The sequence below is a fragment of the Gymnoscopelus microlampas genome (assembly GCF_963454915.1).
Source record: "Gymnoscopelus microlampas genome assembly, chromosome: 13".
Classification (NCBI taxonomy): domain Eukaryota; kingdom Metazoa; phylum Chordata; class Actinopteri; order Myctophiformes; family Myctophidae; genus Gymnoscopelus; species Gymnoscopelus microlampas.
In genome coordinates, this window is record NC_139950.1 from 52,242,260 (window position 1) to 52,265,679 (window position 23,420).

The following is a 23,420-nucleotide window of genomic DNA, read 5'->3' on the forward strand; positions in this document are numbered from 1 at the left end:
TAGATTTTTTTTTAACACAAATTCAGTCAGGTTCTAAATGGGACCTTACACTCAAAGAGTTATGGTGGTCCTTGAAATTAAAAGTTTGAGAAACACTAGTGTTGTAATTGTATAGCAGACATGAAGCCCACATACCAGCATCTGACAGAGTGACAAATCGGTTCCAAATGTGATGGAACAGATTCCGGTTCCTCAATGTTGGATCCGGTCCCTCCGGTTCTGGACCCCAACCCTAGTCATCATCATCTATGGGTTGACTATAATCCCTCCTCAGCTTGAGAGAGACACATTTGACACGGCAGTAAGCATCAGAGATCTGCCCCACAGTTTCCCACGTGTCCTTCTCTTCACAGTAGCACTCGATGTTACGGAGAGAACTACATGAAGAGACACAAACAAACAACCGTGAGAGACATGTCTGGTGTGGACCAAACGACACCTTTTCTCAGACATTCATGTCGGTATTTACCGGCCATTGACCGGTAAAATGTTTAATTGGCCGGTAAATATAAACACCACCGGCCACCGGTTGGGAAAATGAGGCTATTTTATCATTTAAGCCTATGTAGTTGGCTACAACCGTTACAATCATAATAATTTAAAGTTTATATCATGATCTGACTGTGGTTTAATTCCGACAGCCTGCTCGGCTGCTGTGTGCTGCAGTTATAGAATAGACTATTTGTTGTACGATGGTGTCGCGCGTTGAAAATATCAGAGCTACAAGCTCACAGCGCGTCGCATTGTGAGCTTGTATGTCTGCTATTTTTGAGCACAGCTGAGAGACACAGCTGTGTCTCCTCCTGATCAGCGCTGAGTAGGGTTGCTCTGGCTCGCTCGGGTGTTGATAAACAGAACCGGGATTTTCCGAGGTGATAGAACCTGTACCAAGCCGGACCCAATTGTCGATAAAGGGACTCGTTCCGAACACGTGTGGGTCGTGGATATTATGCAATCACAGTGACTGTCTGTCTGCAATGGATAAAGTGGTGAAAGTTGGTGAAAGCAACTATAGAGGCAAGTAATCAACCTCGCGCAAGGCCACATCATGACATATATAATTAACGTTAACAAAACAAAACCTACTTTTGCATATCAAGGTTGAATGAGAATCGATGTAAAGCCCAAAATATATATTAATTTGTTTACACTGTGCGACGGTGTTGCCCAGGGAAACCACAGCCCGAAGGGTAATTAGGACTCGCCCCAAAACACCCTCGCCCCCATTTTTCAGTCGGACCAGCGGTTCTTGTATTCTTGTATTTGTTTTAGCCTACTGAGGATAAGGGTAGATATAGGTTTAGGATTAGGTATAGTTTTACTGAGGGTAAGATTAGGAATAAGGTTAGGGTTAGGCATAGTTTACTGATATGTTTAGGAACACCAGGCGAATACCGCCGGATTTTCCCCGGGGCGACTTTGTTTGGGGGCGAGCCGCTAGCGGGAGTTTTGGTATTCGTCTCGCAGCAGTTCACTCATGCCCACTTTGTTCATTTCATTTTTGGCAAGCAACATCTCTGCATGATATAGACTATAGTAGATCATATAATTTAGTTATCTATAAAAACAGGAACAGATTGCATCTGTGATAATATATGACATAGGTGTTTGCAAATGTGCATTGCGAAAAGAAATTGCGAAAATACAAAACATTTGGAATATTTTTCAAATAACATTCTATCAACACAAATCTTGTTTGGGGGTTCCTGGCACAAAATCTTTTCAGATGGAGGTCCGCGGCCAAATACATAATTCATTTGGAGGTTTAGGAACCACTGTTCTAAACCACTCAAGCCTTATTTCATACTTTCTCGTACAACGACAGCAACACATTTACAACTTGTGTAGTGACACATCGTTAGCTTGTAGATCTTCTGTTTTAGAAAATGTTAGAAAAGGTTTGCCTACGCTGACATGCCCAAAATAGGGACGCCGTGAAAGCGGTTAAGACATGCCGACGGTCGTGTGATGTGGGGGGGGGGGCGGCGCTTACCTCAGCCAGGTAAGTGACCAGGTTGAAGGTGATATCGGCGAAGGCGTCGTGCACGTAGCGACACACCACGTTGATCCAGTTGGTGCAGTCACGCGAGTAGCTGTGCGTGCTGTACAGGCTCATCATGTGGGCCAGGTTGGACAGCGTGGGCGACTTCTCCTCGGCACACACCTTGGCGATCTTGTCGGCCGTCTCCTTGCAGAAGGGGGTGGGGCTGTCAAAGTGCTGGATGAGGTGCGGCAGGAGGCACAGGATGTTGAGCGGGAAACCTGAGGAATGCGTGGCGTTAAAAGGGACACCAGACAAAACGTTCAGCCACCAGATGTCGCACTTTTACAACACATCTGTTACATAAAATGTGTTATTTCCCCGTCGCCTCTATAAGGCAGCAAAAGGCCTGCAATCATGATGTCGTCTCTGTCGGGTGACAGCAGATAGACAAGCTCAAAGCGTGTCGCGTTTAAAGCTTGTAGATCTGCTATTTTTTATGCTTTTGTGTGACGCTGTAGTATGATCACATAGGGCTCTCATTTACCAAAAAACACAAAACAAAAAACAAAATATTGGAGAGAAGAGGTTTCCTCCCGACAACAATGATATACTTTATTTAATTTTTTGAATTATCAAAAAGTTAAATGTTCTCAAACAGAAACTTTTACATCGATTTCAAAATAAAAATGCGAAATATTGGTCAAAACATTGGTCTTCGGACCCCCCCAAAATCTGTCTCTTACCCGCCAACTGCGAGGGGTCCACCAGCGTGTGTCGGGACACGCTGATGAGCTTGCTGAGCAGGTGGATGGTGAGCTCCTGGGTGGAGGCCGAGGTGAAGCCCTTGAGGAAGAGCTGCAGCAGGCCGGGGAAGCTGTACCACTTCAGCTTGGCCTGGACGCGCTCCAGACGCTCGCGGCTGTCCGCCTTCTCCAGGGGCAGCTGGCCCAGCAGCTTGTTGAGCAGCCGCAGCGCCAGCAGGTACTCGAACTCGTAGTCCGACTCCAGCAGCGAGGCGGCGATCCAGAACACCGTGGCCATCAGGTTGGAGGGGTCCACGGGGGGCGGTGTGGCCTCCCCGCCCGGACCTAGGGTAGTCACGATCATGGCATTTTAGTTGACAATTATTGTCACACAAATAATTGCAATAAACGATACATTTCTGTTTGCCTTTTAGGCTTTGAAAACAAAAATTGCACAGGGCAGATAATTAACATAAATATACAAAGAAATAACTTAACAATGGCCGCTACCAATAATCAAATGAATAAAGTACTATTGCCAAAACAGGCCATACTTTTCAAAATGTTTTAATAGTAGTTGAAATTGCCGATCTACAAGCTCAAACCACATTGCAATGCGTTGTGAGCTTGTCAATCAGCTATTTCCACTATTTTTGAAAATATTTGAAGTTGTATGAACATTTTACAACAGAAGAATTTATACAGTAGAATGGAACGCAAAAACAATTGCGATCTAAATAATAATTGCAATCAGGCGGTTATGTAACAATCATGACAAGGCCTACCCGGACCTCCGCCCCCTCCCCCGCCCTCCCGTAGCGACGAGAGGCTCCGCGTGCGCGCCAGGTTGCCGTGGCTGCCTCCCGGGCGGTCGGCAATGTCCAGGGTGTTGCTCCGTCTCCGGTCGGCCTTCCGCTGCTCGCCCATCAGGCTGGCGCGGAGCGAGTTGCTGCGGCCGTGGCCGTAGTGGGCATAGTTGAACAGACCCCCGCTGCTCAGGTTTATCTGTCCCGTGCTTTTCCTGTTGGCTGCAAACTTGGCTCCCAATAATAGGTGATCGTGGGTAGGGGTCCTGCAATATAAACATTTAAGCAGTTTTTTTAATGAAAAATGCAACCTGAACTTTTATCTAGCCTTGATTCTCCCGCATGAGAGACCTTAATGTCTAACGCTCAAACAAGAGGCAATCCCTGCTTGGCCAGGGGAGAAATTGTGCCTAAGGCGGTGCTACTTGTCAACTAGTTAGGTGTCCTAACTGACACCAGGGTCTGTATGTCTCAAGGGAGACCACCTTCAGTGTACTAGTTACATGTATTAACACACTCTCCCCCATACAGATTGGTTAAACTAACATTTTATTTTTCAAAATAAGTTCTGGATTGCAGCTACCAGTTAGTATCTGCTTAAAACATTTTTCATTTGTTTAAAATGTCTCTCATACTGGAGAATTGGATATAGCTCTGGCTTTTGAGCAGACTTACTGTGCTAAGGCAGTGAGGAGGTCATAGTTCTTGACGGTGTCTGCCAGTGTGTCGATGCCCGACTCCAGGGTCAACAGCAGTTCTATTACAAAACCCTGAGGAGAGAGAGAAGAGCAGAGGTCATCCTATCAGATACAAACACACACACACACACACACACACACACACACACACACACACACACACACACACACACACACACACACACACACACACACACACACACACACACACACACACACACACACACACACACACACACACACACACTGACCCTCACAAGGCTCCTAACACAACAGATACATTGCTTCACTCTCCATCCAGGCCAGAGAGGCACCTGTTTGCTCTCTGAACAGAAATATTTCATTTTAGACACATAAATCATTCAGCATGAGCAGCGTTTTGGTTGTGATGTTCTTCTTACCTGGGCCTCCTCTCCGGGGTCTCCTACGGTCTCCACCAGGCGTGAGAGGACGTCAGACAGCGTGGCGGCTTTCAGGGGCTGCTTGAGAGCCCGGAAGATCTGGAAGGAGCGGCCGGCATAGTGGCGAGAAGAGCACGACAGAGCTGTCTGGAGGGCTACTTCACTCAGCAGTGACTCTAGCTGGAAGCCTGATGGGAAGGAAGCATACCCGTTAGTGTGACTGGTGAACTGATTAACAGTTTCACCATTATTTCACTGGCTAGGTAGATAGAAGTTGGCCTAATGAGAGAATGTTTAAAAAGTGGAGAGAGTGAAATCTATGATCTGAATAGTTATTCTTAGACAGGCAGTCGTAGAATTCGGTACTAAACTGATGTCACCCGTGCCCAAATTAGGACAATCCGAGCCCCTTTCACTTTCATTATAAAAGTATAGAGCATATGTGGACAAGAATTAGCCTAATGACAGTGTGCACAACAAATGTGGTGCCTAGGTCGGTCCTGCGGTTTGCGAGACTAGCTACGGACAAGACCAAGACCATATAAGACAATACTGACCTGCCGGTGACTGTTTAAACACAGTCACTACATGTCGGAGGAAGACGCTGAGCTGATCGGCGCTCTGGATGTTGGGGTTCTTGGGAGAGACGTCCTCGTGGTTCCACAGCGGACCGCGCTTCCTACACCAGACAAACACACACACACAACCCATGTTAGGAGGGCAGACAGCCAGACAAACGTCACCACCCCCACCACCTCTATTATGAGTTTATCACGTACAGTCAAATCAAAACCATGTGTAACATATCAAAAGTCAAACCACACAAACGAAAAAGCCATGCGATGTGACAATACCAGATCCGTTCAGACATAGCTGTGAGCATGAAAGCAAACACACGAGTGGGATGAAGAAATTAGTCATGGTAACAAGGATGATCATGATGATGAACACTGACACACCAATATGTTAGTCCCAGACATGGTTATTATAGGAAACCGAAACTAAGTATAAAAAATATTTGTATTAACCCATTAAGACCTGGAACTGTGTCATTTTTAGATTTGAGCTAAAAAGCATTATTTTACACTTTGGGCTATTCAAAAATAGCAGATATACAAGCTCATAGCGCGGCAGCGAGTGCCGCACTACGAGCTTGTAGATCTGCTATTTTTGAAAAATCGTGAAAATGTGTGCAAATCTTTGAATATATATATTTTTAAAGCGAACATTTTTTACTCAAATCGTTGCTTCTGGGGGTCCCTGGAACAAAATATTTTGATGGGGGTCCGCGGCCAAATACATATAATTTTGGGGGTCCTTGACATGAAAAAGATTGAACACCACTGATATAGAAACAAACATTTTTCAGAAAACTGTTGAGATTTAGGAGACATGTAGAATCGGCTTCATGTCTCAATGGGTTAACTGAAACTAAAATAAAAACAATCTGAAGGCTAACTCCAAACTAAAATGAATTACACAAAACAAACTAAAACTAAGCAAAATTGTAACAAAATCATCTTCATTTGAGTTTTTCCAGCGTTCATGAATTCTTTCATCCTACCTTTTTTCAGCTTCTATAAAACAAGGCTTTCATCATAATCTCTGAAAAACTAGAACTAGCCAATTCCTAAAGCCAAAACTAAACCTTCTTATTACACGTGTGAAACGAACTAAAGCTCAAACTGAAGTCCACTCCGATACGGTCTGCTGTACTCTCAGCGGCCGTTATGTGTGGCCGTTCTCACCTGGAGGTGACAAACTTGATGAGGGCTTTGACCTTCTCGTCGGTGACGTCCACCTCGCTGAGGAGGGTGGGGCTGAGGTGGGACAGAGTCGCAGCCCCCGTTCCCAGGCTGATGCTGGATGAGGTGGAGCTGGAGCTCAGACCCGAGTCCGTCATTGGCGACGGCTGATGCTCGTGATGTGGCATGAAGTCCTGCACTCCTGTATGGGGGAGAAAAAAACACACACGTCACAGCCAGTGATGGAAGAAGTACTCGTGTGTTTTACTTTAGTAAAAGTATCAATACTGCAATGTGGAAATACTCTGTTACAAGTAAAAGTCCGGAATTCAAAATTTACTTGAGTAAAAGTACTGTAGATAAGTATTGGTGTCAAAATGTACTTTAAGTACCAAAAGTGGAAAGTACTCATTACGCAGAATATCCCATTTCACAAGTTTTCAAATGTATAAATTGTAGAAAAATCTTTTGAAAATAGCAGATGTATATAGGGCTGAAGTGGTTAATGTATGTTTTGTAATTATAGTCAAAATCTACAAAGTAACTAGTAACTCGTTTTCAAATAATTGTAGTGGCGTAAAACTACAATATTTGCCTCTGAAATGTAGTGCAGTAGAAGTAAAAGTACTGAAAACTGGAATTACTCCAGTAAAGTAAAAATACCTCAAAATTGTTGTTGGTGAAATAACATTTCCTTACATTGTGTGAGACATTCAGTGAGAGAGCTGACTTTTGCTGCCACCTAGTGATCTTGCGATGCAATTACAAAAACAGTACACTTTTACTCCTCCTGCTGTCAGCTACTGGAGCCTGACCTGTGAGGTTGGACTCGGGGGTCGTTGTACTCCCTGTTGCGGAGCAGCACCGTGGCCAGGGACTGGACACTGCTGTTTGCTCCCTGCACGACCAACAAGTGGAGCAGTAGGCGCTTGCAATGCTCATAGACCTCTGGATGCTGGTGATCAAACCCTGGAGGGAGAACGCAGGCCAAAGTGTCCGAAAAGTCACCATGACAGGTTGAGTACAACTCGTTCTCGTTGCTTACATACTAAGCAATAATAAACCACAAGAGGCCGTGGTCTACCATGGATTTTAGGACAGCGAAGGCATGTGGTTATGCGAAGCAGAGGGCCTAAAAAAGAAACATTAACTGTTCCAAAATCACAGCAAATAACGGCCTCACTTATTGTTTCTCAAAAACGGTTACCAAACTGGTAACACATCTCAATTAAAACGTTTTCAAAACAAGAATGATTTCTACAAGAAAGCAATCGCTGTGACTGCCTCCACAAACAAGGAAGCTCCTGTGTAAATGCATGGAAGGTACTGAGTGTACGCCTTTTCAGTATCTGCCTTGATTTGTAAAATTAACAAGGCAGATAATGGTGTGCAACAGGTGTGTTTACCTATAAAAATGGCGTGCAACAACAGGTGTGTTTACCTATAAAAATGGCGTGCAACAACAGGTGTGTTTACCTATAAAAATGGCGTGCAACAACAGGTGTGTTTACCTATAAAAATGGCGTGCAACAACAGGTGTGTTTACCTATAAAAATGGCGTGCAACAACAGGTGTGTTTACCTATAAAAATGGCGTGCAACAACAGGTGTGTTTACCTATAAAAATGGCGTGCAACAACAGGTGTGTTTACCTATAAAAATGGCGTGCAACAACAGGTGTGTTTACCTATAAAAATGGCGTGCAACAGGAGGTGCAGGTAGGCGCTCCACTCTACTTTGACCCCGTGATCCACAATGAGGTCCGTTAAAAGGATGACAGCGATGTTACACCTGGAAAACAGAGAAAAAATGCCGAATTGACAGCGGGACGCTGCAGTTACAGTATGTGACAGTGAGAGAGGTTAAGGACGGGTGTCGTGTGTTGTACTTAAGGAGGGGAACAGTGTTTATGTTTATTAAAGGATCCCCATAGACACATGAATGAGCCTTTAGTCTTCCTGGGGTCCTGAGCATAGCAAAGACAATACAGACATACATACAATACATACAACTAAAAATACAAATTAAATTATAAAATAAATAAAAATGAATAAATTAGTACAAAAAGACTTAGAATTAACATTCTAATCCCAAAGTCCAGTAAAATTAAACAAATACACAAATTAACAGTTACATACTTGGCAAGATATCTCTTAATATATATTTTTTTAAAGTTATTTTGTTATGGATTGTAGATAAGATGTTTGTGTGTGTGTGTGTGTGTGTGTGTGTGTGTGTGTGTGTGTGTGTGTGTGTGTGTGTTGTACGTGAGAAGGGGAACAGCAGGTGTGTGTGTGTGTGTGTGTGTGTGTGTGTGTGTGTGTGTGTGTGTGTGTGTGTGTGTGTGTGTGTGTGTGTTACCTGTGCAGGGGAATAGAGCGTGTGCGTTTGTGGTACCTGTGCAGGGGAACAGTGTGTGTGTGTGTGTGTGTGTGTGTGTGTGCGTGCGTGTGCGTGTGCGTGTGCGTGTGTGTGTGTTACCTGTGCAGGGGAACAGCAGGGGTGTTGGTTTCAGGCAGGTAGTCTACCAGAGGAGCCCAGCAGCCTCCAGTAGGAGGGAAGGGCAGAGGCTCGGGCCTGTTGTGGTCCATCACCTTCAGACGCCAGTTGGCGTACAGAGGCATGGAGTCACCTTGAAAACACACACACAAACACACACAGGTCATTATCACACATGATGGTACACTAGATCAACTCTAGATGTACCAATATTTCATGGAAATTTGTAATGGAGCTTTAATTTGATGAGAGAAAATGTGGTGCTCCTATATAATATATTTGTATATATATATATTAGTGTAGACATATATAACAAGCCCCTAATGCCAAATCAAATGGGTTCAGATCTGTTCGTCTGATCCAGACTTAAAAAAACAGATGAGATGTCCAAAATCACCCTTGTTAAAATGGGCTGTCCATACAAACCAGATATTTCATTGTGATTATCATACAAAGTGATGTCTCCTTGTATATAAAGTAGATTCCCCATCTAGAATGGTTTGATTCTGTTTACATCTAAGAGGATGCAATGAGATCTAGGATATATCAATATAAAGCAAAAATGACAATTCTATAAGCTTGCAGCATAAAGGGTTTAAGTGGTTAAAGTGTGTGTTCGTACTCTTCTCCTCTTCGTAGGAGCCTCCAGAGCTGCTGCTATATCTGGACTCCAGACGGTGGTGCTGTCGGTTCAGATTGCTGTTCAGACCACTGTAGATGTCCAGGTGGGTGTAACTGCACACAGGAAAACAGGCACTTTATATATGTATATCATCGCCGTTACCGTTACTCAGGATGTGGAAAAAAGAACCTGTGTTCCAATGGATCCAATGTAGTTATCATTTAGTCACAAGCTCTTTTCATTGGTTCAATATTTATAAAACCACACTATAATGGCAAAAATAGCCAATCTACAAGCTCTACAATGTGTCGCATCACGGCACGTTGTGAGCTTGTAGATAGGCTATTTTTGCTACTTTTCCGTGACACTGTAGTGTGAAATATGGAATGAAAATACCACAGAGAAACACGATTTCTGCCGACAGCAATGATGTAGAAAAAATGATACATCTTAACAGGCAAGCAAAGGACATCCATTGACTGAGAACACATTTTCAATTTACGGTGACTTGAATTTAAAGTGACCTCATGGCTCCTGATGCCTCAAAAATGTATCTTTCATGTAATGTAATGTCAGCTGCGTGAGTTATGGCTCAAACTCACCCTGCAAATTAAATCGGTGAGTTAAATGTTGCTCTAGTGGAATTATCACCCAATTACAATTTAACCCAAGCCACATTTGAGAGCTTTATTCTAGGTCATTTGGACTGCAAGGTAAGAGCAACCCAGTACAACACCAAAAAAGTAACTGCATGTGAACAGCAAGTATTTATGGCAGATAAAGGGCAAGCGTGATGCTGGTACCAGCCTTAAAAAAAAGGTCAGTGGATGTTTTTGTACCTGTCCTCCATATTCGGGTCTTTGATCTTGCTGTGGTCGTGATGACCGTCATTTCCTGGCACCATGGTATTGCTGCTGGAGGTTGTTCCTGAGAGGACAGATGAGAAAATGCACTGTCACCACCAGCAAGGAATCATTGTGTATCATTTCTGACAGCGTGGTGAGTCCTGGGCCAGGTTGCACCATCTCATACTAAGTTGAAACGCAGCCTAGATCTAGCGTAAATGACTTGCAAGTAAAAACTTACATTACTAAAATAGTACAATTTAGGCATTTAGCAGACGCTCTTATCGAGGGCAGCGTACAAGTGCGAGACCGGAATAAGTGGAGTAAACATGAGCTCTTATCAGTAAACAAGGTAAATAATGACATAAATAGAGTACAGAGATAACAGTGTAGTGCCTCAGAGAAACTAGGATACCGGGTAAACAACAAACCAAGCATCGGTCTTGATAACATGCTATATAAATCATTCTTAACATTTGTGGAAGAGAAAAACTAATCTATGGAACAAAAACATGAGAACACGTGACCAAGATATGTACTAGCATCAATCATAAGAAAGGGTGGCAAGAAGGGGTACAGGGAGAGTACAGTGCTAGGAGTTGAGGAAGTGAGTGACTGCAGCAGAAAATTGCGAGTGAGTCGGCAGTTCTGACTGCAATGGGAAGGTTATTCCACAGTTTGGGAGCCAAGAAGGAGAAGAGTCTAGGACATTTTAGGGAAGGCTCGTACAGCAGTCCTGTGTTAGCTGATCTAAGTGAGCGGAAAGGGTTGCAAGGTTGGATCATGTCTCCAAGGTATGGAGGTGCCATGCTTTTGGTTGCCAGTGTTTTGTACTCAGGTGTAGGCAGCAACCGGAAAACAATGAAGGTAGCAGAAACGGTGGAGATATGTGAAAGTATTGGCTGGTTGAAGACTAGAGGTGCTGCAGCATTCTGGATCAGTACCTGAGGTGACTGAGGGAATCTTATAGCTGGAGGTGATACGGTAGTAGGGAGGGTTGTCCATGTGAGTGACGGCTGAGCTCACAGGGTCCGTCAGCTCCAGCTCACACATCAACTCCTCCAACAGCTGCATAGTCTTATCTCTGCCCAGGTACACCACCACTCGCTTCACCTGATGACCAACAAAAAGCACTCATTATAGGGTGATATGGAACTGTTAGTGAATAGGGTGCTATGGAACCGGTAGTGATCACACTGTATAGACCTATTTAGATGCCCTTTAATAGTTTGAAATCACCCGGATCAAGGTGATCCGGTGGGTGTTGCTAGTTCTGCAATGCTACATGTCTGTAATTAAAACATTTCAAGACATCACTGCCTTGTGTTGGTTGTGATGCAAGCTTTGCAGCCACTTCAAGGAGACTTCACTTTACAAACAACAGGAAAATAACATATTTTGAGTGATTTAGTGATGATTTTTGGTGGCAGGGGAACACATTGGAGGCTGCCAAATATGTAAAATGCATAATCGTTGGCACTCTAAACTGAAACAGTTATCTAGATCTTTGTTGGTCACATTTGCTATTGTTGGTAAAGATGAGAAAGAATTAGATCTTTGTCCAATTTGGCCAGAATTTCCCTTGAGTGTAGCCCAAATAACAGAGCTGGATTTCTGTTTTTACAAATCTGTGCATGTGCTAATGTCACAATCTCACTGGATATTTAGAATAATCCTAATACCATAACAAAAAATAAAAACTGACTTAACTGACTTATTTCCATAACCCATGCATGTAAATGCAGTCACTGTATATATGGGGCTATGGCTGTACAGTGTATACACAGTGACTTACATAGGGCAGAAGGCTGGGGTCACTGTTGACGCCCGACATGCTGATGAGGAAGTGCAAGATGATCTTGAGGTTCTTTGGCCAGTTGTCTGCCAACGTGGTCCACACGTTCTCTATCTCCGACCAGGCAAACTCATCCCCGTACTAGTAGGAAACACACACCACACATTTAATGTCATGCTTATTTATATTTCCTTATATTCCCTCATCCCCATCACCCACTCACATGCATACACGGACACACAACACAACTGTTAATAATCATGTTAAGCATGTATTGAAGCTGTAAACAGGATTTAGGCAAAGTGTTCCTTTAATCGCTACGCTGTATCCAACTGCTTCAATAACAACGCATCATTTTCTCCTAAATCTCTCATTCTGAAAGTAAACAATAGGAGCTGCTTTTGTTGGCAGTCGTTTCACACGCATCCAAACACGTATCACTCTTTCGCTTTGAGTAGGCACGATAAGAAATTACCGGAAGAAATCACAATGACACATTGTAGCCAGCAGCCTTCTACCTGGATCAATTTAGGCATGCAACAAACTCTTTCATTCTGAGTAGAGATGTATCACTCTTTCGCATTGAGAAGGCATGCGTCAGTGTTTTACTTTGAGTACCCTGCCCCCAAAACACACACAAAACATTTCTTGTTGGATCTGAACGAATCACTTCTATTTCAGATAAAGTGTAAATCAACTTGAATTATAAAGGTTAACGATAAAAAGTTGATTTATTCTGTAAATCAGTGCAAAGATTATGATTAAAGTTTTTTCTTAGCATTGTATATAAATATATTGATAAAGGTTATTATTAACCCATTGAGACCTGAAGCCGATTCTACATGTCTCCTAAATCTGAACAGTATTCTGAAAAATGTATGTTTCTATGTCAGTGGTGCTCAATCTTTTTCATGTCAAGGACCCCCAAAATTATATGTATTTGGCCGCGGACCCCCATCAAAATATTTTGTTCCAGGGACCCCAGAGGCAACGATTTGAGTTAAAAATGTTCGCTTTAAAAAATATATATTCAAAGATTTGTACACATTTTCACGATTTTTCAAAAATAGCAGATCTACAAGCTCATAGCGCGGCACTCGGTGCCGCGCTATGAGCTTGTATATCTGCTATTTTTGAATAGCCCAAAGTGTAAAATAATGCTTTTTAGCTCAAATCAAAAAATGACACAGTTCCTTCCAATGGGTTAAAGTGTGTTCTCAATATTGTATTGTGAGAATATTTACCTGAATAATCAAATACAATAATAAGACAATAATACAACAATATATAATAAAATACAATAAAGTTTATGACTGGAGTTCATTGTAAATGTGAGTGTGTGTTGGGGTTATCGGCCTTCACCTTGGCGGTCATGAACATGAGGTTGTTGAGCACCATGGTGGTGGCGTGTGGCGAGCCCCAGCCCTCGCCGCGAAGCCACCGTCGACTGTTCATCATCATCATGTCGCGCTCGTGCGCGTCCTCCTCGCCGCGCCGCGCCGCCGGCTTGAAGTCCACCAGCTCCACGTTGTTCATCCATGGCAGGAGGTAGTGCAGCATCACCTGTCGACCGCCAGGGTGAGCCGTCTGGATGCGCTGGCTCACCTCTGTGGGTACAAAGCCACAAGCCAGGGAGGAAGCAAGTCAGGGCCATGGCCAAAACTTTAACACAGTGGCTTGCACAGACATTTTGAGGGGCAGGTGCTCAAGTAAATTATCCTTTTTTTTGTTTACTTGGTCTGCTCTTTTTTCCCTCTACACCTATTCCTCTTTGCCAAAAATAGCCGATCTACAAGCCCACAACGCCTCGCAGCGCGTTGTGGGCTTGTAGATCTGCTATTTTTGGCTAAAGTTCTCCTCAGAAAAGGGATGCTAGATTTCGAGTGGTTATGTTAAAAAGAAAAATCATATCACATAAAGATTTGGTGGAACCCCCTGTAGTAACTCTGAGGACCCCCTGTTGAAGACCCCTGCTGTAAACTAAAAAAAAAAAACTTTTTTTCTTTTTTTCAAAAGGGCACTTCTGGTCAAGAGGGCAAAGGGCAGGTGCTCTAGCACCACCTAGAGTCTATCTGTGCACGTCCCTGCTTTAACACCCACATTTAGCTGGACTGTCCAGGTTTTTCTTTTTGTAGCAGGGCCGGAGAGCAAATGAGGTTTCCATCTCAGTTCGATATCCCTGTCTAACTATATTTTGATTGATTGATAGCTTTTAACAGAGATTTTAATTGATACCTTTTAACAGAGTTTTTTGTGTTCTCCTTTTAGCTCAAATGTCTGACTGTACCTCCTGCTGTTTACATGTCTGTCAAATAGTAAGTATTCAATCAATACGTCAATTATTACATTAATAATGGTAGCAATATACGTAAGTACTTCTCAAATATAGCATATGTATTGAAAGAAAGAATCAATTCCTAATCTAATTTCTATATCTGCGTTGCTTATCCTTTTAAAAGGCGCAATCCAGGATCGTTTTTGATGAGTGTATAGTTGTGTGTGAGACCTGAGAAGATGGGTAGGGTGAGTTCTGGGTATGTCCTGGCCAGTTCCTCAGACAGCTGGTAGTAGGACACAGAGTAGAGGTGTGGCAGGGGTGAGGGTGGTGTCAGAATCCCATCTGTCCTCTGGATCTCCAGTTTGTGGGCATAACGGAAGAGCTTGGGCTCCAAGATCTGGATTTACACACAGCAGCAACAAAATGTGAATAATAACTGCAACCTCCTGCATTTCATCGCTATGTGATGAGTTGTTTAAATGTGTTGCATTGATGTGACTATTCTAATATACGTTTCTTCCCTACACAGAGAGGGGTTATCTTCCTGAACCCAGTGCTGCTTTCCTCTCTATCCGGTGAAGTTTTTACCACCGGCAAAGATTTGTTTTAAACTGACAGAAAACTGTTTGTGTTAAACAAAGTTCTAGATGTTTATAGTGTTATTGTAACTGTGTTTAAGACAGAAAACATGCAGTACAACAAAGACTGCCAATAACACTCTGCCCAATGAACAACACGCTGCGGTTGAAATAATAAGTGTGCCCGACTGACCTGCAGCAGCTGCATGGCAACTTGGTAGATATCCCTGGATGAGTCGGCCGCCTTGAACAGGATGAGGTTCAGCAGCACCACAGTGTCAAACTGGTAATCCCTGGAGGGGAGGACAGATCACAGCCAGTCAAATGCCAAGATATTCACAGTCTGTACAATGAGTCCCACTGTGACGTGTGTCACCAGCAGTGGTGGAAAGTAACTAAGTACATTTCCTCAAGTACTGTACTTAAGTACAATATTGAAGTATTTTTTTTACTTTACTGGAGCATTTCCAATTTTTCAGTACTTTTACTTCTACTCCATTACATCTCAGAGACAAATATTGTACGTTTACTCCACTACAATTATTTGAAAACTTTAGTTACTAGTTACTTTGTAGATTTTGATTATTATTACAAAACATCAGCCCTATTTGAACTTTGGATTTTTGAAAATAGCCGATCTACAAGCTCACAATTCGTTGCGATGCATTGTGAGCTGAAAACTTCTTCTGCATAATGACTACTTTCTACATTTGGTACTTTAAGTACATTTTGATGCCAAAACGTTTGTACTTTTACTCAAGTACATTTTGAATAACAGACTTTTACTTGTAACAGAGTGTTTCTACATTGCAGTATTGATACTTTTGCTTAAGTAAAACATTAGAGTACTTCTTCCACCACCAGTACCTGTTGTGAAAGACGTTGGCAATGGCTCTGAAGCAGCCGGCGGCCACGCGCCGGGAGCCTGTGTAGCAGCGGTCCACGGCCCAGAACATGAGGTTGCTCTGGTCTGGGTTCAGCTCTAACAGCAGCATCACGGCCTCACAGCCCAGCTGGTGCACCTAGAGGACGGGACCACAGCGCAGAGGAGCTTATTGGTAGCACACAATACACCACAAGACAATAAAACATCATCCGGTGCTAATCAGTAGCACACATACTGTACACACACCACAGCACAACAAACATTGCCTGTAACATTCACATACACAAATGCACCATAGCACAACAAACGTTACCTATAACATTCACTAACAGGTACACCACAGGATAAAAAAAGTTCCCAGTAACATTCAGTAACACATAAAAGTTACTTGTAACATTTTGTGCTGTAATTGTTTTCCATTTACTCCATCTACTATCTTCTACTATCAGAGTTAAATTAACCCTCAGGATTTTACTGAGTAATTGAACAACACTTTTCAAATCCTAATAAAAAAAAAAAAAGAATCAAGGTCAAATTTGATCACATCTTAGATTAGAGAAACCTGTCTGCGCTGGAATCAGTATCATTCCTGGTAGGATTATGAATGACAACTTCTCTTGTACCAACCCCTCACTACTTCTAGCCAACCGGAAGCAGCATTTACACATCAAGATTCCAGAGTGCTACTGTAGGACAGGTATTACTGTACCTCCAAGCTCAAGTCATTGACAGTATAAAAGGAGAGACTGTGTGTAGGCCCTTACCTTCCTGTCCTGTGAGTCCAGGATGTTGTCCAGCCACTTGTAAAGGTATCCGTCAGACGAGAGACCCACGTTGTCGGCCACCATAACACTGCAGACATGGCCTGGCAGAGACACGGTTAGTTGGTACATCGGAACTACCATGTACAGAACATGTGCATGGTATTTAAATGATCTTTACATCAGGGCTGCATGATTTTATGATGTTCATTTTAATCATCCTTGTGATATGAATGAACTTGTGTGATATACACATTATGTCAGTATAACAGACGTCATCGCAACTCATGTAATTTGTCTCTAGTTATCTCTACAAACAGAACAATCCAAACAGACCAAAGATAAGAGAAAAGACAAAAAATAAACTAAAGAGCGCTATGGATGACGATGTGAGCAATAATATTATGGCACCGACTAACTACTTCGATACCTTCGAGTACAGAAAAATGCATTGTCATTCTGTACCAAATATCAATATCTAAAGCCTAATTTATGCTCTGCATAACTGATGTACAAGCTAACAATACATCATATGGCTAGACGTTCTTTTCACAAGGCATGCAGGAAAATCACTCTTACGTTAGGCTCAGAGGCGGAGCTCATGTGAGCGTGTTGTTGTTTTATATAAAGGCTGAGACTACAGTGTGCAATAGATATACTGTATTTTAAGAGATCGCAAAAGTATCACTTCATCTTCTTTGTCAGGATCGATGCCAATAGTGCATGATATACACTGCAAAAAGCCATCATTACAAAGATCGGCAATACAATGAATTTGGTGAAACACGTACTGTACAATTAAGAACATTACGTTGCTCCATGTTTGAATAACAAGACGACGGTGCTATAAGAGAAGCTGCAGTACTGCAGCAAAAACTGACATTTCCATTTAACTTGAGCTTCTCACTGTACTGTATTCTGTATGAAATGATTAATACGTTATCAGACGTTAAATGTTACCTTTTGTTGAATAAATGTTTTAAAACAGGCAATTTGTTTTTAACAAAGTCACGGCAATGCTTGCCAGTGAGACAGCAAGTCTGCTGTGAGCTTGTAGATCTGCCGTTTTGACTATATTTGAACATTTTTGACGATTGTCGTCTATAATGACATGCCCAAAAAATGGTACCTTGAGTGCACAGTATTGATGGCGGTTGATCTGCATGTTGCGGTCGCTGTAGCGGTCCAGGGGGGTGAACATGATGCTGAAGGGACCGGCCCAGTGGCTGAACAACATGAACAGACTGTGTCTCAAGGACTGTTGGGGGAAGATGGTCCTCCGCTGATGCACTGAAACAAAACAACCACATAATAGTACATGTGAGAGGTCATCCCCCAAGACAGAATGCTTGCCACAGAATCTTTAGAATAGCATTTAGAATTAGAATATCTATCATTACAGAATTGTCTAAAAACAGAAAAAAAGGGAAAAAAGGAAAAGTCCCTCAAAATCCGAAAATCCGATGGAGAGGGTGTGTGTGTTTGTGTGTGTGTGTGTGTGTGTGCGTGTGTGATACTGTATGTCTCATAAAAAATGACAATCTCTACTGACAATATTGTCAGTAGAGATTATTTGTCATTTATGAATTCAATAAACATTTCATCAAAGTACAAATACCTCAAACTCTTGCTAAACGGGACGTTAATTTATGCACACAATGCTAATTCATAGACCAATTAATTCATAAACGAGTGTTCCCCAAGGAAAGGAAAAAAAAAAAGAAAAGACAAATAGGAACAGATAAGCAAGAAAGGATAAAGCTTTAGCACCACAGAAAAATGTGGTACATTTCCTAAACTGAGATTAATCACATTAACAACATAAATCACAATAATTAACACTATAGACTTGGCGGGAAAGAGCCCTATAAATGACCCAGACGGGGGGTGTAAAAGATTATGAACTACACATCTTGGCCAAATAAAAGTTAAAAAAATAAATAAAAGGAAAAAGCTATCATCTAACACAGCTCACTGTACAAGAATGGAGTGAGCCAAACAGACATAGATGGATGAGACAGATGTACCTGGAACATTCTGAATGATATTGGCCACCAGGGCACTGAAGTGACAGCGGATGTCCCGCAGCGTGTCAGAGTCCTTGTCGTTCTCGGCCTCCAGCAGCTGTCGGGTCAGATCAACATACTCCAAGAGCGTGCTGTTCAGAGAGTGGCTGTCCCCATCCAGACCTCCACTGGCTCTGCATCCACACACAACACACAGTAAGAACGGCAGCCTTGTCTTTGGAAACAACATTGTTATAGATACTAATGCGCTAATACAGGGGTCTTCAACAGGGGGTCCGGGACCCCTAGGGGGTCCTCAGAGCTACTATAGGGGGTCCGCCAAATCTTTGTGTGATAGGATTTAGTTTTTTTTACATAAACCACTTGAACCCTAGAATTCCTTTTCTGAGAGGAACATTAGCCGAAAATAGCAGATCTAAAAGCTCTCAACGCCTCGCGCTGCGAGGCGTTGAGAGCTTGTAGATCGGCTATTTTTGGCAAAGAGGCTATAGATGTAGAGGGAAAAAAGAGCAGACTAAGTAAAAAAAAACTTTTATCTGAAACACAATTTTATGCAATATAGAGTAGGGGGTCCCTGCTTCATCTCTCTCTCAGCTAGGGGGTCCTTGGCCTGAAAACGTTGAAGACCCCTGCGCTAATATATACCACCGGTTCTCAACCTTTTCAGGCTGTGACCCCCCCAAAAAAAACATATTTGAACTGGTGAGTTGAGGCACTGGGAGTTGAGGCATTACATTTAGTTTGACTCGGTTCCACAGATAAATATTTTGAAAATAGCAGATCTACAAGGTCACAACGCCTCACGTTGTAGATCGGCTATTTTCAAAATGTTTGCATCTTTCTTAAATTATATTGTTAAACTTTGACCAGTTTGTATACAGTATTTTATGTAATAATGGTATTTTTTCTTTTCTTTCTTTCTTTTTTTTCTCCAGGTATTAAAAAGGTCTTAAAAGTCCTTAAATTGTCACTTCACTGTCATCTGGGGACCCGCCCCCCAAATCCTATGAGGACCCCCCCGGGGACCCGACCCACAGGTTGAGAACCACTGATATACACCGCCTTACACTGGTGTTGCACGCTGGAAATAGTAGATCTACAAGCTTGAAGATCTGCTATTTCCGACAAGGTATGTATCAGGCTTTACACAGAACGCTTAGGGCTGTCACGATTACAAATTTGAGTTCACGATTAATGGTTAGTAAACAAATAATTGTGTTTTTGGCATAGAACATTGGAATTTTAGGCCTCATAATAAATAATGCACAGTGTAGATATTATGAAGAATAACTTAAATATACAAATAAATTACATATTTATCATAAATGATCAGAAATGACATATTTATAATTATATACTTTAAAAAAGTAAAAAATTACAGAAATAGCAGATCAACAAGCTTATTTCTGCTATTTTCTGCAATCTGCTATTTCTGCTATTTCTGGAAAATGTTTGAACATGTATGAACAATTTTCAACATGGAAACGATTATGACGATTGTCTCAAATAATTGCGATTATGTAATAATTGTGACAGGCCTAAGGATGCTAGCGGCGTTAACTAGTTCTGGTTTCACCACGTACAACTGGCTGACGACTCCAGCGTCGGCGAGTAGCTCAAATATCCGGACCAGCTGGACCCTGAGGATGTCACGTCGCCTGCGTCGCTTCATGTTCTGCAAACGGACCATGGTTGGGTGGTTGTTTTAGGACACATGCACAAACTGACCAGCATGCCAACATGCAGAACTATGCAAGACTAGAACCTGAGAGATGATTGAAGCTGTCCTCACCTCAGGTCTTCTCTCCAAAGCTTCTTTTATGATGGGGTTCAGCTCCTCGATCAACTCTCTGGAAGACAAATTAACAAAACTGTCGTGATGTCTGCATTTTTTTCTTCATATAGAATTTAAGAAATAATCTATTACTATTCTTCTATGAATTACTCACCCTAAAATATATCTGGTGTAAATGGTCTCGTGAACGAAATAGAAGCGCTCCTGGGCAGTGGATGCCATTATACAGCACCCAAGGAGCAGTTAGGGGTTAAAGGAGAATTTTGGACTAAGGTTTTCTTACCTTTTCTATGATGTTATGATATCTTAGGATGAATGGTACAGTAGAAAATGTTTATAACTCCATCCCGGGTCCGCCACAGCTTAAAACGTGCGCGGATAGGCCTTGTGCTAGATCGCATATTTTAATAGCTTTTTTAAATGTATTTGTTTGTGAGATCTGACGTTCATAGTGACAGAACAATATGCAACCAAAAAAAAACAACAAAAAACAAACCTAAGTCTCGCTAGACAAGATTGAAATCTCGAGATTTCAATCTCGTCTAGCGAGACTTGTTTTTTTGTTTGTTTTTTACAGTGTTCTGTCACTATGAACGTCAGATCTCACCAAAAAAATAAAATAATAGCTATTAAAATATGCGATCTAACACAAGGCCTATCCACGCACGTTTTAAGCTGTGGCGGCCCCGGGATGGAGTTAAGAAATCTTTCTACTGTACCATTCATAGAAAAGGTAAGAAAACCTTAGTCCAAAATTCTCCTTTAAGTTCCACACACAGACTGGGCAGACCAGTGGGCAAACTGGTGACCTTCTTCATTACCAGAAAGCCTCTCTACCCATTCAGTTACCATAAGAGATATTATAAAGGTTGGCCTTTGACGTTTTCAAGCCAAAACTTAAAGCCTCACTATGTAATTTTGTAGTATGATAATACAATATGACGTAATCAATTGGGGTGGTTGTATTTTGTCTCCCTGCTCTTTTATTGAGATATTTAGATCATGTCAAAGGTCATGTCTCACCTAGACACACACATTTTGACCTGATGGCAATTTATCCCCTGAGCAAGCAGCTCTATTAGCTTAGTGATATAACTTTCAGCACTTGCACAGGAAACCGGGTTCAAATCCGGGGTAGAAGAGGAAAGTTACATAGTGCTGCTTTAATCATGGTCTTCAGGGCAGCCTACTGATCATTCCCTCCATATTTCTTGAGAACCTGCCCATCCGTTCTCAAACAAACAGACAGAGACCAATTACAATTCCCTGCCAGGCCTTGCTGCGGGCAGGGAGGGTAACAATACTTTATAAGGACTGAAAAGACAAATAATGTACTGCATTAAGGTACACACATACTTCCATGTAGTCAGACTAGCATCACTCTGTATTCAGCATTGTGAAACTTGTCATAGCGTGAGCATAGCAACAGTGAATATGTGGAATGAGAGTAGTCTGACTCTGATACTTTAATAATCATATCTACATGCAATTTCCCAACTGCTGCCCATTCTTTCATCAACCTCCAAGGTGAAAAGTGAAGTCAAGGTCAAAATGACATAATCTGTCATATCTAAGGAGTGAAAAGATAAATAACAAGGTTTGCATATTTGTTTTAGCTGTCTTTATATCAGTTATAGAGTATGGTTTGGTTTCATACGTTTTAACCAATGTAAAATAAATAAAACGCAAGCGGTATCCTTTAACCACCTCAAAAATAGCCGATATACAAGCTCAACGCATCGCGACACGTACGTTTATAGATCTGCTATTTTCACTATTTTGGAAATGTATTGCCTATAATGGCCAGAATAGGGATGAACCAGGTTGAAAGTGTAGACCTGCAGGCATCCTGCGATACTCAAACATATGAAGGAAACACAGCTGAGACAAACAAGTCTAGTCAAGGAGAATATCCAGGCATATTTAGACACGTGGGCTGCAGTGACATAATGGACAGGATGGTGGCATTAACAGCGCGTGGGCACATTCACAGACAGATAGGATGACATCACCCATAGCAGAGAGTCTGCAACCACAGTCATTCCAGCTAAGTGCCCGTTCACTGGCCAAAAGATCTGCTTCTAAACCTCTTGCACAAAGAGTCTACACATAAAGCAACATCTCCCGGCTGCTTCATATTTTAGGAGCGGCAGCTCCTGAAATATGACAAAGTGTTGGTCAATCTGAAGGAAAATGAGGAGCACACGCCAAATTATGCTAAATGTTTTGCATCGTCGGTAGTGAAGGAGTTTGTTCTTCCTTTCAGAGGACATCGACGGACACAAAGTACATAATCGATTACTATAGTTTGTGGGTTGTTTACTGTCCAAATCAGGGTGGCTGTATCCCACCCCAAATTCAGTCCAATATACACATTTAAGATCGCCTCACCCGTCATAGTACATGACGTGTATTTGGCCCCATTCTTTTCTTTTTCTAAACCAAATCTCTTCACTGAAAATCTACAAGATTTACAAGCTCATAATGCATCGCTTCGTGAGCTTGCAGATCTTCTATTTTAGCCGAATGTTCACCTATTATGACATGCAAAGAATAAGGATGATGGGGTTCATTTGGTTAACTTACACTATTATGACAATATGAATATTGCTAATATCGTTTTTGATGATTACACGATTATGCATTTTGTGATTTGTTGAGAGCAAAGAAACGTTTAGCTTTTTTTTTCTTTGAAAAAGAATAAAACATTTAATACAATATAACAAGCACATCAGCAGTTGAGACATTTAGACCCTGGTGTCGGGTAGGACACTTAAGTTACACTAGACCAGTGGTCTTCAATGGTTTTCAGGCCAAGAACCCCTTAGCTGAGAGAGAGATGAAGCAGGGACCCCCACTACATGTTATAAATTGTGTTGCAGATTAAAAATGTTCTTAGATAGCTTCATAGACTTGTGTAGCGTTGTGTTGGATTCATGTTAATGTGTATTTTCAGAC

General features: G+C 42.1%; 1 protein-coding gene across 1 annotated transcript in view; it reads right to left on the reverse strand.

Annotated features, from left to right (window-relative positions):
• Positions 1-265: 265 nt before the first annotated feature.
• Positions 266-23,420, reverse strand: part of LOC311058733 (protein furry homolog-like) — a gene marked incomplete at its 5' end in the record, with an annotated part of 35,795 nt that continues 12,640 nt past the window's right edge. Inside the window, 25 exon segments of the mRNA XM_084076196.1 lie at positions 266-377; positions 1,994-2,262; positions 2,728-3,072; positions 3,513-3,799; positions 4,209-4,303; positions 4,633-4,820; positions 5,190-5,311; positions 6,381-6,579; positions 7,182-7,346; positions 8,064-8,167; positions 8,858-9,008; positions 9,498-9,610; positions 10,337-10,424; positions 11,287-11,455; positions 12,138-12,278; positions 13,500-13,744; positions 14,644-14,812; positions 15,187-15,286; positions 15,861-16,015; positions 16,644-16,726; positions 16,729-16,744; positions 17,770-17,930; positions 18,668-18,840; positions 20,251-20,342; positions 20,460-20,550. Of these exon segments, the coding sequence (XP_083932322.1) occupies positions 366-377; positions 1,994-2,262; positions 2,728-3,072; positions 3,513-3,799; positions 4,209-4,303; positions 4,633-4,820; positions 5,190-5,311; positions 6,381-6,579; positions 7,182-7,346; positions 8,064-8,167; positions 8,858-9,008; positions 9,498-9,610; positions 10,337-10,424; positions 11,287-11,455; positions 12,138-12,278; positions 13,500-13,744; positions 14,644-14,812; positions 15,187-15,286; positions 15,861-16,015; positions 16,644-16,726; positions 16,729-16,744; positions 17,770-17,930; positions 18,668-18,840; positions 20,251-20,342; positions 20,460-20,550 (3,733 nt within the window). The 3' untranslated portion in view covers positions 266-365.